Here is a 17,881-nt window from a genome sequence, read left to right on the forward strand (position 1 = left end):
GATCCGTTCACCCTTTAACATAACAAAGGTCCAGTTGCAACCTTGTTAGGGGACATGCACTTGCGGTCGGGTGCGGCACTTGAAGTTGCGGGGATGTTGTCGGGCTTGCAACTGGCCCGCCCCCTCTACCGGTGCCCCCTCCGACAGAACAAAAACTTCCAATTGCGGTCAGGCTAGAAGACATGGAGTTGCGGTTGGGTGCGACACTTGCAGTTGCATTCCTAGTGTCGAACATGCAACTGGCCCTACTGGTCTCTACTCAACCCACAAACAAAGTTTAAAAAACTCAAACCAGAAACAAAGTCTAGTTAGCCGGTGACAAATATTTTTGGAAAGGAAAAATGATAAGTTACACGCCAACAACATACATACAATTGTGTGTGGCCGATGTGCATGAAACTGTGTGTGCTCGACGGGTGTGTCAGCGATATATCTTTTGGAAAGAAAACAAATGTTGCATACGGACACTGACAATAAAACATGGCATGTGATTCAATGTACAATATTTTTTAAAAATAATAATAGAAATTGAAAATAAAAAATAAAGAAAAAACAAAAAGAAAATGGGAACAAACCAAAGCGAACAGCCCTATTAATCGCTCATGTCCCCACGTAACACGAGCACTAACAAAAAAATTAGCCTATAAGAAAGCCCAAAAAACAGACAAAGGAAAAGCCACACCACCCTCACGGCCAGCCCATGGGGCATCTCTGTCCAACAGAAAGAATAGAAGAGAAGGCAAGAAAAGAAAAAAGAAACAAGGCAATGGGCCGGGGACACAACTAAAACAGGCCGATACAACACAAGGACACAACGATCCAATCTTAAACAGATCACGATGGAAGGTCAAATACATCGACTGAGACTTCCTTAAAAATCAGTCCAACCGTATTTATTTATTTATGCAGGGAGCCGACTCAACACCTCCGAAACCTCCTCGTATAGAAATCCGATTTTGACCTCAACACGGACACAAGAACAGCTATACACGGAGCATGCATATGGCTTGGACGTGGACTGTTACTCGTACACAGCCCTCCGTTCCAAAATACTCCATAGATGACCCAACTTTATACTAGTATAAAATTAGATCATCTATTTTGAAATGAAGGAAGTAGCTACAACTGCTAGCCGGAGTAACCTCGAACAACGGCGAGCGCGCGAGTGAGACGAGACGAGACGAGATGGGACGCTCTCTAGCCCCAAGCCTAAAGACGGAGAGAGAAGGGGAAATTAAATGGGACGGGACACTGGGATTCGGTCAGGCCGGGCCGGGCCTGAACTCTTGATTTGTGTAGATGGGCCCACTTGTCGATCCGAGTAACCGGCTCATGGGCTTCTTTCCGGCCTGGCCCCCGCATATTCTGCTCACACAAAAAAACTTATATGTACTGTTTTTTTAAAGGAGGATTACCCTCGGCCTCTGCATTACCATGATGCACACGGCCATCTTTATTAGTTATTCACCAAAGTCTGACAAAATTAATACAAGGATCAACCCGAAGCCACCTTCTAGGCGAACAAAGTCGCTACACCTACTACACCAATACAGGTGTGCTTTATCCGCATAACAAACACAACATAATTCAGGGGTCTTAATACCATCCGGTCTAGGCGTCCTATAACATGCACCGCATGCGCACGCTGAAGGACCCGCCACCGCCATCTTCTGCCATCCCGTCTTCAGGAGCAATCACTGCATAGATCTTGCCAGTCCCATCTGCCGTCGACGTCACCATGACACCAGACAGCGCCATCAGCCTGCGCGTCTCGATCAAACCACATCCAACTCTAAGACTCCACTACTCCACGCCGCCGAGACCCACAGTCTTCAATGCGGTCGATGTAACACCGCTCCATATGTTTGCCTCTCCAGTGAATCACTGCTCCAAAGACGATGCCCCTAGGAGGGAGAACGGCACCAAAGTCTCCGTCATCATCTGATCCGAGAGACCCAGACCTAGGGTTTCCCCCGTAACAGCTACCACCTAGATGAAGAGGGGCACGCCATCTGCAACTGCCGATGCACCCAAACGGTGCCCACCGCGCATAGCTCTCACGACGATGCCTTCAAGAAGGACACGACGCCAGAGAGTGTCATCACCACCTTAGGGTTTTCACCCGAGAGACCGTGAGGTGGGAAAAGGTAGGGCGGATCCGAACGACGTCTCCAAGAAAAAAAACGACACCTCGCGGTCGGCATGAGCTGACCTGGGAATTATCCCAATCCGGATCCCCACCTCTCGCTCCGTCCCAACCCGGTAACCGGTTAGCAGTGCGCCATGTCCGGTAAGACGGAGTGCATGCAACATGGGGTGGAGGAAGAAGCAGCTCGGCGCCATTGGCCATCGGGGCAGCAAGCCGCGACACCAACCCGCCTGTGAATCTCCGGCCATCCGGTCTGATCCCCGGCAGCCCTCCCGCCCTATCGCGCCATCGGACAGGGAGGCCATCCCAGGGGCGCCGCCCCTGATCCAGGGCCTCCGCCCCAGATCGGGAAGGGCTACGCCAGCCCTGCCGCCAAGGCCATTGTTGGGACGCCGGCCGGCTGCCACGCCGTCGTTGTCCATCCGGCCGCCACTATCTAGATCGGGATCACACCCTCAAGATGAGGCATCCCGCGCCACCCATAGACCTAAGAGGGGAGGCAGTACCTCCGCCGCCGCACGAGCTTTGCCCGACATCGACCACCTGCGCGCGGCGGAGGGGGGGAGGGGGAGGGGAAGGCGGGGGGACCGGCGGCTAGGGCTAGGGCCCCTCGGTCGCCCGCTCGGGAGGCGACGAAGGAGGGGGTAGGGGAGGGGCGGATGCGATCTGTTGGCAGCGGCGGCTCGCGAGGGGACTTATCTGTACTGTACTGTGCGGGAAGAATGCAGAAGCTGGCTATTCTGCACTTGGACTGAATCACGCAGATTTCTTCCTTCAGCCTATGTATAACAGGCAGAGCTTCTACTTGTTCCTCACAGCTAGATAAGCATAATGACTACAAGAACAAGCCATGTTTGGAATCTCAGACCCGTCGACAATTCGTATTCAAACAACAAAAGATTCTGATGCTCATTTACATCTTGAAAATGACAGGCCGGGTTTGTAACAGTTACTCTGAATTCTTGCAAAATTCATGTGAAGCAATCACACCGACTGTCGGAACAGGATGCTTGCGGTCAACCTGGCGACACAAATTCACTTCTCAGAAGCAGCCTACGATGCCTTCCACTGCTATTCATTCTGGAGCCATAAATAAAAAAAATTATGACAAACATCCAAAAAACACGACCGGCTAGCACCAACCTTATAAAGTTCAGGAAATATTGCAAATGTACAGCAAGCGTGCAGTGCCCCCAGGCTCAGATATCATGTTTCTAATGGAACGGTGTAAAATTCACCCCCACAACAGGGGTATGCTGTTAACCTGCAATGCAATTTCAGTTCTAGGAATGCATACCATGCATTCCTCTGCTATTCATTCTGAGTCCATAATAAATTCTTTTTAAGGCAACATCTGAAATCATAACTAGCTAGGACAAGCCTTACATTACATGTTGAAATTCAGAATATATTATAAATAAACGTACGACAAGTGAGCAGTGGGCCAAGGTTCAGATATTGCGTCTCCAACTGTCGAAGCTGAAAAGAAATTCAGGTAACTTAGTTGTCTGCACCATTACAGGAACCCTCTCGCGTCATCGCCTTTGTTTGCTTGCCAGCACAGCAATCTTCTGTTGTCGACAACAACATCCGGGTCAAGTGCAGCAACACCAGTAGTTTACCAGCAGCAGCAAGGCCCACAACCAGAACATCGATGTAGCAGGGTGGGTTGATCATCTAGCGGTGAAAATAGGATCGGAATCAGCGCTTGGTTGCGTTCTTCTTGCGTATTTGATCAGCAACCCTTCTGAAGACGCTCCAGGTACACGCAAGTCCCTGAACCATACAGGAAGAAAGTTGTTAGGAAGATGCCCACATGATAATTACACTACAGAATTTCTACCAAAAAGAATTGCAGTACATTATTATACCTGATGAAGGGCTGCAGGTCTTTCCATTCCCACCTTGGCCGCTCCCGGAATAGTGCTGCAAACCTCTCAGCTGGCGTCAACGGCAGATCGGCGACACTGAAAGCATGCACCCAGGTCTCAGCCCCAAGCCTTTCATACAGCACTTCCCCTTCAAGCATCTGAAGATCCGCACGCATTCCTGAAGGGATGCTTCGTTCCCATTTATCCATAAAGTTGTTGAGCTTCATCTTTCCTGCGGCGAGTGCTCTTCGGGCAAACTGCAAGCAGACCAGTCTCTCATCAAGCTTCCAACAACTCCCTGCTTCCTGCTCAACCTTCGTGCCGAATCTGCTGAGGCAATGAGCTACAATCTTATGCGTAAAACCGTCAGCTTCCATGACAGATAGCACAGCATTTTCTGGCAAAGCATTTAGCAGCCAATCATGCAACACAGAGTTGTGCAGAATCATGTCCAGAACCGTGTTCACAGAACCGACATCCACGGTCCTCCAGAACCCATCAATCTCGACAGCCGAGAGGGAATTCAGCCCCTCCAGCAGCTCGCTGTCGCTGGACTGAACAAGCACACATAGGTCTTGCCACGTGTACAGCCCCTGCTTATCTTCAGAGCCATCTCCAAGATCCTCATCAAGCACGTATGGCCTCTCCCTGAGAAGGCTCCTGAGCTTGTCGAGCCGCGGAGCCGTTCGGACTAATTCGATGCTCCCCGGTGCAACCTTGATGATCGAAGCGGCCGCAGCGCTGGCGACGGTAGCATCCTCATTGGTATGGTCGGGTCTTAGGCTTGCCGCGACTGCTTCGCCGGGTGGTATCAGGAACATGGAGTTGGATGTGCCCACGAACTTCATAGCGTAGGTCGCCGATGGCGTGCACAGAACAGCTTCTTCTTCAGGGCGGCCCCTTACTGTCACCCTGCATCAAGAACACTCTTCATCAAATTTTCTCAGATGGAAACACCTAGTATGCCTACTGTACAGCAATAGCATAGCAGATAGTGATCTATCAGTTGCAGCTGAACTAGTGGTGCGAAGATCTGATTAATAACATAGCTGTGGCAGATTTCACTGTTTACTTAACTAGCTTCAGCCTTCGGCTCAGGAACAGTCAACGAACTAAGCTTTTCCATGGTGAAGCTCGTATCCACGGATCATGTACTCATCTGACTTCTAATAATCAATCAAGAACTACATATCAACTTAGATATTACATCGACTGGTTTAGGGATTTCAGAGCTGATGGCCCAAACCGAAGATCTGAATAAAGGTACGGCTCCGAATAAAGAGGGCCGATTGGATCAGAGGCAGGGCGATCTCGAGGAGAGGGGCGTACCGGCCTTGCAGGAGGTCGGGGAGGAGGTCGTCGCCGGCCTCGAGGAGGATGAGGTCGGCGTGGGGCCCGAAGGCCTCGTGGTAGCACACCGACAGCGAGGCGCCGGCGCCGGCGAGGCCCAGCACCGCCTCAGCCCCGCCGCTGCCGCGGTCCCACTCGCTCCCGGGCGCCGCCGCGTCCTCCATCGCCGCGTCCATGGATCGGATCCGGGAAGCGGCTGAGCTTGGTCGCTCCTCTTTCTTTCTCGCGGGATCTTTTTCCTCAGCGTGTGCTGTATGGATTGGTTTTGGCGCGCGTTATGCTTTCGCGGGGCGCGTTTCGCGCGGGAATGATTCTGGTTTGGTGGGGTCAGGCGGTCAGCCTGTGTACAGGGTATGCCGGCGAATATTCTCACTTTATTTTTCCCGAAACCACAACTTTGGCTCAATTTTTTTTTTTTTGCGAGAGAACATACGCTCAGTTTGCGGGCATTCCGCTATTTTAGTCTGTTGTGGAAGAATACAAACAAACCTAATATGAGTTGGTTAACAGATATTACTCCCTCCGATAAAGAAAAAGGAGGCGTGACTTTGGTTGAGCTTTAGTTCGAACTAAGGCGTCGAAACATACGTTCACCCCGCTTTATAACTAAAACAACATTCAAAGAAGTACACGGCTGAACGACACAAGATGGTGAGGTGGTCCTCTTACAAAACCGATCTTGAGATACCCGAAACACGCAGAACCCACGCGACTACGCCAGCTTACGCTATCTGTAACGAGCACGGGAAGAAATGAACACCCCCACGCTACGATCCTAGCACACGTAACCACCACGGCAATGCCCCCAGAGGAGAACGGTGTAGAGTGTCGATGCTGCCGAGTCCACACCGGACAATGTCTTCACCCAGATCCTGACACAGAGAGAAGAACCACAACGACTTCTTCATAAAGAGCACGAAACCCATGGGTTTTGCCATCGTCGACGCCAAGGCACGGAGCTTCCCTTCGGCAACTCCCCCGTGCCACCACGAGGCCACCAGGGGAAGTGCGACGATGCCAGAGCTCCAAACTCGGATCAGGACGCTTCCCCTCCGAAGAGAGGGCACGTTCGAGCTACTCGACGCAATGCCTCCTGTTTGCTCACACAATCTGGGAGGAGAGACACCACTGCCGCAATGATGCTCTGTCCGAACAGCAACCATGCGGACCGCCATCCGGGGGTGCCGCCTCGGCATTTCTGTCGCGAGATACCGTATGCCGCTCACATCACAATGCACTCAACCACGGTAGAAAGAGCGACGACCATCCATCTACTCATAGCCCGACATTAGTCCCCGAGTCTGGATAGGCGTCTCCATCGTAGGAAGCACCCCCACTGGGTCCCCAACCAATGGCTGGTGGATTGGGGGGGGGGGGGAGGGGCACGACTCAGAGACCGCCGACGACCACCCGCGAGCCAACTTTGAGCCCTTAGCCAGGCGAGCTCTCACGACGCCATGTCCGTGGTCACCGACGGCGATCCGCGCACCGACGCAACGGTAACACGACCACCACCACCGAGCACCATACACGCGAGCATATCCCAACAAAAGAAAGTAAGGAAGGAGCTGGAAATGGATAAGCTTCAGTCCAGTGTGGAGGATGGGCCGTATTGATCATGTTGGCCGAGCCGAGGCCGTGCTTGGCCCAACAAAAGAAATCACATTAAGGCCCAACGACCCCTAAAAAAAATTAAGGCCCAACGACCAAGCAAAAAAAAACGAAGCGGTTGTGTATTCTCAAAAAAAGAAGGAAGCGGTTGTGTCATCCCTAAAAAAAAGGAAGAAGGGCGAGAGAGAAGGGAAAGCAGTTGAGAGAGCAGCAGCCATGGAGATGATGGAGGCGCGCGGCGACCTGCGATCGATCCCGGTGGTGCCGCGCGGCGGGGCGCTCTTCTGGCCGGCGGCGGCGCAGGAGCAGCTGAGGGCGCTGTCCCCCGGCCCCGACGTCAGCCGGGTCGCATCCGACGCGCTCCACGACCTCCGGCAGGCCCTCGATCGCCCTCCCCGCGCGCGCCGCCGAGGGATTCGCGCTCACGTTCCTGCCGTAGCACCGCGCTCCCGGCGCTCCCCCGCCTCCTCCTCCGCCTCCCGAAGCTGCTCGACGACCACTACGCCGGCGCCCGGGCCGCGCTCGGGCTCCGCCTCCTGGTCCCCCAGGACGCGGGCGCCGTGCTCTTGGGCCAGGAGCTCGCGGCCCTGCTCTTCTGCCTGTTCCCCACCGCCGGACATCAATTTCGACGCCTTGTTCGCGTATGCCCCTTGGCTCATTAATTACACTGACTAACAATGTGATCTCCAGGGTAAAAGCGATTAGCTTCTCTTACTGATTTCCAGGGTTTGATCGACAGGGCACTGACTAATAATGTGAGGTGCCGGTTTTGTGTCGTTTGAGCGGCGGCTCCCTCTCCGGTGGCGTTGCTTACACTGACAGGCTGACACTGATGCTTGGATGAAATCTAGCGCTCCCCTCTGCCCATTCTGGGTAAGTGGTTTCATCTTATTGCTTCTGCACAGTTCCTCTGAAATTAACTACTGTAGCACACAACTTAGTTGGGTTCACCTGTTTCAGTTGTGAATCAGATGTGAGCTTGTATGCCAACATTGTTTCAGACCATATGCCTCCCTCTTTACATGAGAGCTTTCAACAAGTTGATTAATCAGTAGTGTATCCGTTTACACCCATCCTATAATGTGATACCTCCGGGTAGCATACTGCATTCCTTCCTTCTCTAGTTTTGGCTGCTCAAGCAATATCAAGGCAACAATTTGGCCTTGTAGCAACGTAAACTATATAGCTACCTGTCTTCATATGCGGAGCAGATTGGCCAAAACTGTTTCAATTGAGTTCCGTATCCTTTACGGACGGCCTATTTAGAGTATTATTATTTTTCTTCAGATTAGCATCGCCTGGCAGGCGTGCCTTGGACACATACCCATACCAGTCGTATGTGGCATCATAAATTAGGTAGAAATGTACTTCAGGCTGTGCCCATGGGCTGCCTGTTCTAGCTTTTATGTAAAATGCTACTTTTGGGGTCTGCAGACCATTCTTAGATTCTTTTAAAAGGGCCCTGATTCGTGAAATGTTCTTTGCTACGTGTCTAACAATGTGTAGATTGGTCTACCATACTCCACAGCATAATAAGCTCAATTTTGGAGTATTTGAGGACTGTTCGAACTTCGAATTGCAGTAACCATCTAGTGTAAGCACAACGGTTCTCAGAAAGAAGAATCAACATGCCCAAAAATGCATAACAGATGAAAAGGGAATATGGTTAAACTTAGAACATGGAAGTAAATACTTGTGAAGAAAGTGTTGAAGGCAAAGACAGTAGTTGAAAAAGGAAATAAAAATAGAAGAAAAAAAGGGCCCAACCGGGTTCGAACCGGTGACCTATTGATCTGCAGTCAATTGCTCTACCACTGAGCTATGGACCCATTTATATTTCTGCAAATGACCCTAATTAATATATAATTACACAAGATATAAGATAGATGGTGCAATCTTTGTGTCTAAATATTATTTGGTTCACTCTATATTATGAATGAAAATTGAACATCAGTTTGTATCCTTACAGATTTAGATATGGATTAGAATGCTAGTTAGGAACTTACACATACTCATGTCAGTTGTATGTGCCATAATAAATTAGATACATGTACTTCAAGCTGTGCTCACGGATTGCCAATTCCAGCTTTTATGTAACATGCTATTTTTGGGTTATGCAAACCATTCTTAGATTCTTTTAAAAGGGCCTAATTGGAGAAATGTTCTTCCTACGTGTCTAAAAATACGTATATCAGTCTATCATGCTCCACAGAATATAATACAGAACTGCCATAATTTTGAAGTAATTGAGAAGTATTCAAACAGCGGTAACCAACTAATGTAAGCATAACAATCCTATGAAAGAAGAATCGACATGCCAAAAATACATAAGGGATGGAAAGGAATAATTAAAGCTAGATATGGTAAAAAAGAAGAGTAAATACTTGCAAAGAAAGTGTGACAGTAGTTGAAAAAGGAAATAAAAATAGAAAGGAGAAAAAAATAGGGCCCAACCGGGTTCAAACCGGTGACCTATTGATCTGCAGTCAATTGCTCTACCACTGAGCTAATGTTATTGCATTTGACCCTAATAAAATATAATTACACAAGCAATAAGATAGACGGTGCACCCGGATCCTTGCGTTCAAATATTAAGTGGTTCACTCTGTATTATGAATGCAAATTGAATATCCTGAGACAGGGCATGCTCTCCCCTCTGCGTATCGAGAGAAAGAAACAACTCAGTTTGTATCCTTACAGATTTAGATATGGATTAGAATGCTAGTTAGGAACTTACACATACTCATATCTTCTTTTTTTTTGCGATGGTAAACATACTCATATCAGTTGTATGTGCCATCCTAAATAGGTACACATACTTCAAGCTGTGCTCATGGATTGCCAATTCCAGCTTTTACGTAACATATTCTTTTTGGGTTATGCAAACCATTCTTAGATTCTTTTAAAAGGGCCTAATTGGAGAAATGTTCTTCCTATGTGTCTAAAAATACGCATATCAGTCTATTATGCCCCGAATTTAATACATAATTGCCTTAATTTTGAAGTAATTGAGAACTATTCAAATAGCGGTAACCATCGAATGTAAGCATAACAATTCTCTCAAAGAAGAATCGAGATGCCAAAAAATTCATAACGGATGAAAAGGAATAAAGCTTAGATATGGTAAAAAAGAAGAAGTAAATACTTGCGAAGAAAGTGTGGGAGGCCAAGACAATAGTTGAAAAAGGAAATAGAAATAGAAAAACGGGCTCAACCGGGTTCAAACTGGTGACCTATTGATCCGCAGTCATTTGCTCTACCACTGAGCTATGGAACCGTTTATTTTATTAGATTTGACCCTAATGAATATATAATTACACAAGAAATAAGATAGTTGGTGTGCCCATATCCTCCACTCTGTATTATGAATGCAAATTGAACATCAGTTTGTATCCTTACAGATTCAGATATGTATTAGAACGCTAGTCAGGAACTTGCACATACTCATATCAGTTCTATGTGCCATCATAAATTAGGTACACGTACTTCAAGCTGTGCTCTTGGATTGTCAATTCCAGCTTTTATGTAACATGCTTTTTTTGGGTGATGCAAACCATTATAAGATTCTTTTGAAGGGGCCTAATTGGAGAAATGTTCTTCCTACGTGTCTAAAAATACATATATCAGTCTATCATGGTTCACAGAATATAATACATAATTGCATTAATTTTGAAGTAACCATCTAATGTAAGCATAACAACCCTATCAAAGAAGAATTGACATGCCAAAAAACACATAAAGGATGAAAAGGAATAAATCTAGATATGGTTAAAAAAAAGAGTAAATACTTGCGAAGCTAGTGTGGAAGGCCAAGACAGTAGTTGAAAAAGAAAATAAAAATAGAATAGGTCATGGTTCACAGAATATAATACATAATTGCCTTAATTTTGAAGTAACCATCTAATGTAAGCATAACAACCCTATCAAAGAAGAATTGACATGCCAAAAAACACATAAAGGATGAAAAGGAATAAATCTAGATATGGTAAAAAAAAAGAGTAAATACTTGCGAAGCTAGTGTGGAAGGCCAAGACAGTAGTTGAAAAAGAAAATAAAAATAGAATAGGGCCCAACCGGGTTCGAACCGGTGACCTATTGATCTGCAGTCAATTGCTCTACCACTGAGCTATGGACCCATTGTTGATTTTATATTTGACCTTAAGTATACCTAAATCCATTTGTTACTCTGTTGCATGTTTGACTCTCTCTGTTGCATATTTTCACTGGTACAATGTCTTGACGCATTCTGTTGCAATGTATTTGGAAAAATAGTTTAGAATTTATATCTTACTGCTCGTCTCATCTTGCCTTTTTGCTGACATGATTTTTTTTTCTGAGTCTTTTCTTCCGGATTAATAATAAAACAATGATCTGATATGACTGCATCTCCCGTTTCCTATGCTTGCATGTTTATTGGCGCAGGATACCAAAAAGGGTGTGCTATATATAGCCCACAAAAATGGCGAGAATACGTGAAAACAAGAATTGTTCCGAGACCCCAAAACGGTGTACTATAACCGACGAAAAATGTCAAAAACACGAAAAAGGGGAGTTTTCAGGACATCCTAGTAACTCTGTACCCGGATCCACTGGACATGCGTAACACTGTAGTAACCATTTACTAGGATCTGCTGGACCTTGAATGTCTTGAGATCCCAAAACGGTGTGCACACATAGTTATACCTCCTGAAAAGGATGAAACAATGCCTTTTGTACTGGTAGGAAGGATCTTAGGACCATGCTGATCAGACTAGAAAAGAAAAGCTTAATTTCTTCTCACTTGGATAAGACACACTTCACAAAGTTGAGGCAAATGGGCATCTTGGTACCCAACGCAGTATTTTTCAACTTTCTCCACACTTGCAGCGGATGTGGCTTGTATTATTCCACGTATTATATTAGCAAGTTAACATTCATTCACAAAAAAAGCAAGTTAACATCACAGTTATGAAAATAGACTGTTTTGACAATGACCTGATTCTGGCTCCTGAAGCCAGGTCAAATCCTTTTGAGTGTTAAGTACAAAAAAAATCAATAGGAAGCACATCAGCTTAGCTGTACATGGATAAGGGAGACCCCACCCTGATTGAGAGTTATAAGCCTGGTACATTGTCTTCATTCATCTGTCCAAGATGTGTCATTCTCCTTGAGGACTTTTCATCAAGCTTGGCGGCCGCAAAAGTCGAACTTGGTCTACTTGCACTGAAAAGCTCTTGTCTGTTGACATGGGTGACACTGAAGCACCCTGTATGCATCCACCAAGAAATTTATGGTATACAAGTAGTACTTGTGCTGCCATGAGCTGAAACCATCTCTGCAACCATGGCTCCTACTCTTTCACTTCTGCTTGCCACCACTTCCATGGCTCTGCTCTTATTTTCAAGAGCTGTAGCACATGACACTCTGCCGTTGGGATCCTCTCTAGCCGTCGAAGCCTTCCAAACCGACGTGCTGCAGTCACCGGATGGCACCTTCTCCTGCGGCTTCTACAGCATCTACACCGACGCCTTCACATTTTCGATATGGCACTCCAAGGCTGCAGACAAAACCGTCGTCTGGAGTGCAAATCGCGGCCGCCCTGTCCATGTCAAAAGGGCAGCCTTCACCTTGCAGAGGGATGGCAATATGGTCCTCGTAGATTATGATGGCGCGGTTGTGTGGCAAGCTGGCGGCAACTTCACGAATGTTCAGCAAGCTCAGCTGTTGGATACTGGGAATCTCATCTTGAAGGATACCGATGGTAAGACAATATGGCAGAGTTTTGATTCACCCACGGACACTATACTGCCGACGCAACACTTCACCGCTTCTACAAAGTTAGTGCCTACAACCCGGTCACATGTTTCTGGTAACTACATATTCCGTTTCAGCGATCTTTCGGTACTGTCACTTATATATGACATTCCTGAGGTTTCGGATATATACTGGCCAGACCCTGACCAGACTCTCTATGAGGATAATAGAAACCAGTATAACAATACTAGATTGGGGATTTTGGACAGTAATGGGAGTTTTGGGTCGAGTGATTTTGCTGATGGCCGGCCACTTGTGGCCTGTGATGCAGGGCCAGGGATTAAGAGAAGGCTAACTCTGGATCCTGATGGTAATCTCCGGTTATATAGCTTGAATGACTTAGATGGGTCATGGTCAGTTTCAATGGCAGCAATATCTCAACCTTGCAACGTCCACGGCTTATGCGGTCCTAATGGAATCTGTCACTACTCACCTAAACCTACATGTTCGTGTGCACCAGGCTATGTGATGAGCAACCCGGGTAATTGGACTGAAGGTTGCACGGCTATTGTCAACATAACATGTGATCATCAGGAACCTATGAAGTTTGTGAAACTCAAGCATACAGATTTTTGGGGCTCTGATCAGAAACATTTGCTCCCGGTTTCCTTTTATTATTGTAGGAATATCTGCATGAATGACTGCACCTGCAAAGGCTTTCAGTACCAGGAAGATACATCCTCATGCTATCCAAAAGCTAGTCTTTTCAGCGGACGGACCTACCCAACAAACGATGCACGGACAATATATCTCAAGCTTCCTGACAGGGTAAATGTTTCAAATACAGCTTTCCCTCGCTCCGATGTGTTTGATCCTGCACCACCTCATCTTGACTGCAACCAAATGAGCATACCACCAATTCTAGAAGCGCATAACACCGATGTGGAAGAACCAAAGTGGCTGTACTTCTACGGTTTCATAGCTGCATTTTTTGTCGTTGAGGTTTCCTTTATAGCATTCACATGGTTCTTTGTTTTGAGAAGAGAGGTTAGGCCATCAGAAGTATGGGCGACCGAGGAAGGATACAAGGTGATGACCAGTCATTTTAGAAGGTACAGTTACAGAGAACTTGTGAAGGCAACAATGAATTTCAAAGTTGAGCTGGGAAGGGGAAGCTCGGGTGTGGTGTACAAAGGTGTCTTAGAAGATGAAAGACCAGTTGCTCTGAAGAAGCTGAAGCATATAAGTCGGGGCAAAGAAGAGTTCCAAGCCGAGCTGAGTGTGATTGCTAGGATTTACCACATGAATCTGGTGAGAATATGGGGGTTTTGTTCGGAAGGATCTCACAGGCTGTTGGTTTGTGAATATGTCGAGAACGGCTCACTTGCTAGCATTTTGTTCGGTGATAAAAGCATCATCTTGCTGGACTGGAAGCAACGGTTCAATATTGCATTAGGTGTTGCGAAAGGGTTGGCCTATCTTCACCATGAGTGCCTAGAATGGGTCATCCATTGCGATGTGAAACCCGAGAATATACTCTTGGACCAAAACTTTGAGCCTAAGATCACTGACTTTGGGTTGGCAAAGTTACTAAACCGAGGTGGATCCAACCAGAACACATCTCATGTGCGAGGAACCACAGGCTACATTGCTCCCGAGTGGATTTCCGGCCGCCCTATCACGTCGAAAGTCGACGTGTATAGCTATGGAGTTGTGCTTCTTGAGCTTCTATCTGGAAGCAGAGTATCGGAGTTGACCGTTGGTTCAGATGCAGAGGTGGACATGGTGATCAGGAAGCTTGTCACAATGCTTGCAGATAAGCTGGAAGGAAATGATGAATCTTGGATTGAAGAATTTGTGGATTGCAAATTGGGCGGGCAATTCAGCTATGTGCAGGCTAGAACGTTGATCAAATTGGTCGTTTCTTGTTTGGAGGAAGATACAAGAAAGAGGTCGACTATGGAATCTGTTGTTCAGACTCTCCTATCATCTGATGAAGCTGATAAATAGTAGTACTATTTGATTTTGTTGGTAAGTTTCAATTAAGGCAATGATATTTTATTGTAAGGTCAAGGATGTATGCGTGAAACAATGTGGAAAAACCATGATATTTTTTCTAATTGTAGTCATTGATAAAAAAAATGTAATAGACCGATGGTAATAAGTGTGGAACAGATTAGTAAGAGCCGCAGAAAGCGAAAGACGGCACACTGGTACATGCAAGGTCACGTATATGGTTGACATCAGTGTGTTGTGTCTTGATTTCTATCCTTAAGAGGAAAAATGCCAGGCCATGATTTACACTTTGAATATGTCAATGTCGCGTCCAGCTTTGTTTGCCTTTAATAGCGCTTATGTGTATCCAAATTACTCCCTTCGATCCACATTAATTGTCATAACTTTAGTACAAACATTGTATTAAAACCATGGCAATTAATAATAATTGAAGGGAGTATATTATTTTAAATCGATCTAATGTAGGGTTGCTAAAAGATCATATCAGAGATAATGTAGAGTTTATGGTTTATACTGAAGAATTTTTAGAGAAAAGTATATTTTGTTCTCTAAAGTTTACGCAAAGTACTCGCTCAGTTTCTTTTTACTTCGCGTATTAGATTTGTTCAAAGTCAAATATCGTAAACTTTGACCAAATTTATATTAAAAAATATCGACATTTACAATACCAAGTAAACATAATATGAATTTTTATTTCATGATGGATGTAATGATATTGATATCGTATCGTGAATGTCAATAATATTCTTTATAAATTTAGTCAAATTTTGAAGAGTTTGACTTCAGCAAAACCTAATGCGCAGAGTAAAAGAAAACCAATAGTGTATATATATGGTTGTCCCTCAAGATATATTGTGCTACGTTTCCCTCATGTTTTCAAACAGGACATGGGCCGTCCAAAACGAGACATAGGGCTGATGTATCCCCAGTTTTGAATCTCACTTTGCCAAGCGGCGGTCAGTGAAACTTAAGCGGCAGGACATGAGCTTGCTTGGAGATCCGTTCATGAAAGAGAGACTGAAAATGTGAGGTGTGCTTACATGCATGATGGAAGCACATCCACATGGCTCAGCCCGGTTCGCTCCTTCTACATTCAGATCACAGGCACTGCTGGCCAAGACACCATTCAAGTTGAGTAAATAGCAAAAAAATAAAATAAAATACCACATTTGGGGCTAGCGTTATACAGTACAAAATTACCATTTACTTTAGTTTCTCAAAAAGACACTACTATATTGGTTGACTGTTTGAGAAAAAAACACTAGTGACCGAAGCGTTAACTTTAACCGCGATTATGACAAGGTTGGGCCCCGTCAGGCCTGACGTGGCATAAAAGTCAACACCGTCAGCTTTGACCGTTGTGACAGGTCGAGCACACATGTCTGTCCTTTTCAAAAAACAAGCAACCGGGTCCCTGTAACTATTTAAAGAAAGCAATCAGGTCCATCTAACTTTTTTCAAAAAAACAAGAGTCCCTATAACTTTTTTAAAAAAGTAATCGGGTCCTCGTGCTGGCACTGGTCATGGCTGCATCGGCCGATCGTGGTGGTGGCCGGTCGTGGCTGTTGCGGCCTTGGCTATGTCGTTGTGTTGCTGCTGCCCTCTATCGCGGTTGCTGTTGCTTGCTGCTAAGCACAAGCTCCAGCTCAAAGGGAGGCTGACGATGGCGGCGACAACATGGCCCAGAGCTTGCAACGCCTCGTCTTCATGTGCGGCCGCGCGGGCTTCTCCTCTGGTGCCCTCCAGCATGGAAGGCCACCAGAGCAGTAGGAACGTCATCGATGCATGAGAGGGTGGCTGGGCGCCGGCTGGGAGCAAGAGGGAGCGGTTGGGCGCCGTCTGGAAGCAGCATGAGGCGGCGGCGGCGGTGTGGGCAGGCTGCTCGCCGGTAGTTGTGCTAAGGCGACCAACTGTCCGGCCACTATAGCAAGCGTGGTGGACTAGTGCAGAGAAAAGGGATCGTCGATGGGGTACAGAGAAAAGGGAGACATATGAGAAGAAGGTGACATGTGGGCCCTACCTGGTCATAACGGTTAGCTTAACTGTTTACATAGCGGTGTTGACTTTTTGCCACATGAAGCTGACGAGCGGGCCCTCCATGTCATAAACCGGACTAAGACATAACCATTCACTCATTAGTGTTTTTTTTGGAACAATCAACCAAAATAGTGATAGTAGGAGCTTTTTGAGAAATTAAAGAAAGTGGTAGTTTCGTAACACTAGCTCTAAATGTGGTAGGTTTTTGCTATTTACTCCATTCAAGTTCGACCAAGGGAACTCAAGTAAGAGCAGGGGAAATGATATTCTATGCACGGTAAGTAGTTATCTCTTTCCTTCAAATTATTTGAGGTTCTATTTTTTAAAGCAGAAATGCTAAATGGAGGACGAGCTCCATGAAGCTCTTTTTTGTTTTTTTTTTCAAAATTAGCATTTTGAAGTTATAAAAAATTCTAAAAAACACACATGTTTATATGAATGTATACTACATGTGTGTAAAATTTGAAGATGATGTACAATATGGTGAGAGCTACACAAAAATGAGAGAAAATGTTCTTTTTGAAAATGATGAACATTAATGCATTTCATTGTCAGACTTTACACAAATGTAGAATACATCCACATCAATGCGTACGATTTTTTCAGAATTTTTCGAAACATCAAAATGTGTCTTTTGATATTTTTTTAAAACTCCATGGAGCTCGTCCTCCAAAATGTCCTACTTTGTCTAAGATCAAACTTCTTTAAGTTTGCCTGGATCTATAGAAAAATATATCATTATCTACAACATCAAATTAGTTTAATTAGACTGGTCATAAAATGTATATTTATACTACATACATAATTGATGTTAGCAACATACTTTTCTATATACTTAGTGAAACATAGAAAAAATTAATCAGTACGAAGCTTGAACTTCAAATAATTTAAACGGAGATAGTAGTACACTATAATAAGGAAGAAAACTTATCCAGTCAATAGAGAGGAAATCATAGGGGGTGGCTAGAGATCCTGGTCAGGATTTTTTTTCTTGTGTGCTAAATAAGTCTAAGGTGAGCATTGATCAATATTGGCAAGGTTGGGGGTACTGGTTTCAAGGACTATCGGGTAGGGATTGATTCAGCTCAGTCTACCACTACAAAGTTAAGATTTA

At 45.7% G+C, this 17,881-nt stretch overlaps 2 protein-coding genes and 3 non-coding genes across 6 annotated transcripts; 1 reads left to right on the forward strand and 4 right to left on the reverse strand.

The window, feature by feature from the left end:
• Window positions 1-3,403: 3,403 nt before the first annotated feature.
• LOC123123754 (sister chromatid cohesion protein DCC1) lies at window positions 3,404-5,637 on the reverse strand. Its single transcript, XM_044544354.1, has 3 exons — window positions 5,350-5,637; window positions 4,021-4,932; window positions 3,404-3,925 (listed from the first exon to the last, which is right to left on the reverse strand). The coding sequence occupies exons 1-3, from the start codon at window positions 5,544-5,546 to the stop codon at window positions 3,823-3,825; spliced, it is 1,212 nt and encodes a 403-aa protein (XP_044400289.1). The 5' UTR covers window positions 5,547-5,637; the 3' UTR covers window positions 3,404-3,822.
• A 1,526-nt stretch (window positions 5,638-7,163) lies between these two features.
• LOC123123755 (putative receptor protein kinase ZmPK1) lies at window positions 7,164-15,026 on the forward strand. 2 transcript variants are annotated; one of them, XM_044544355.1, is made up of 2 exons: window positions 7,164-7,622; window positions 7,707-15,026. In XM_044544355.1, exon 2 carries the CDS (start codon window positions 12,304-12,306, stop codon window positions 14,722-14,724), a length of 2,421 nt encoding a protein of 806 aa, XP_044400290.1. In that variant the 5' UTR covers window positions 7,164-7,622; window positions 7,707-12,303; the 3' UTR covers window positions 14,725-15,026. The 2 variants fall into 2 exon arrangements, with proteins under 2 accessions (XP_044400290.1, XP_044400291.1); XM_044544356.1 differs by having other exon boundaries at window positions 7,721-15,026.
• Window positions 8,739-8,810, reverse strand: TRNAC-GCA (transfer RNA cysteine (anticodon GCA)). The gene has a single exon. It is a non-coding gene; the product is annotated as a tRNA-Cys (tRNA).
• On the reverse strand, window positions 9,426-9,509 carry TRNAC-GCA (transfer RNA cysteine (anticodon GCA)). Its single transcript has one exon. It is a non-coding gene; the product is annotated as a tRNA-Cys (tRNA).
• TRNAC-GCA (transfer RNA cysteine (anticodon GCA)) lies at window positions 11,046-11,117 on the reverse strand. The gene has a single exon. It is a non-coding gene; the product is annotated as a tRNA-Cys (tRNA).
• Window positions 15,027-17,881: the final 2,855 nt, after the last annotated feature.

This window comes from Triticum aestivum, chromosome 5D (assembly GCF_018294505.1).
Source record: "Triticum aestivum cultivar Chinese Spring chromosome 5D, IWGSC CS RefSeq v2.1, whole genome shotgun sequence".
NCBI lineage: Eukaryota > Viridiplantae > Streptophyta > Magnoliopsida > Poales > Poaceae > Triticum > Triticum aestivum.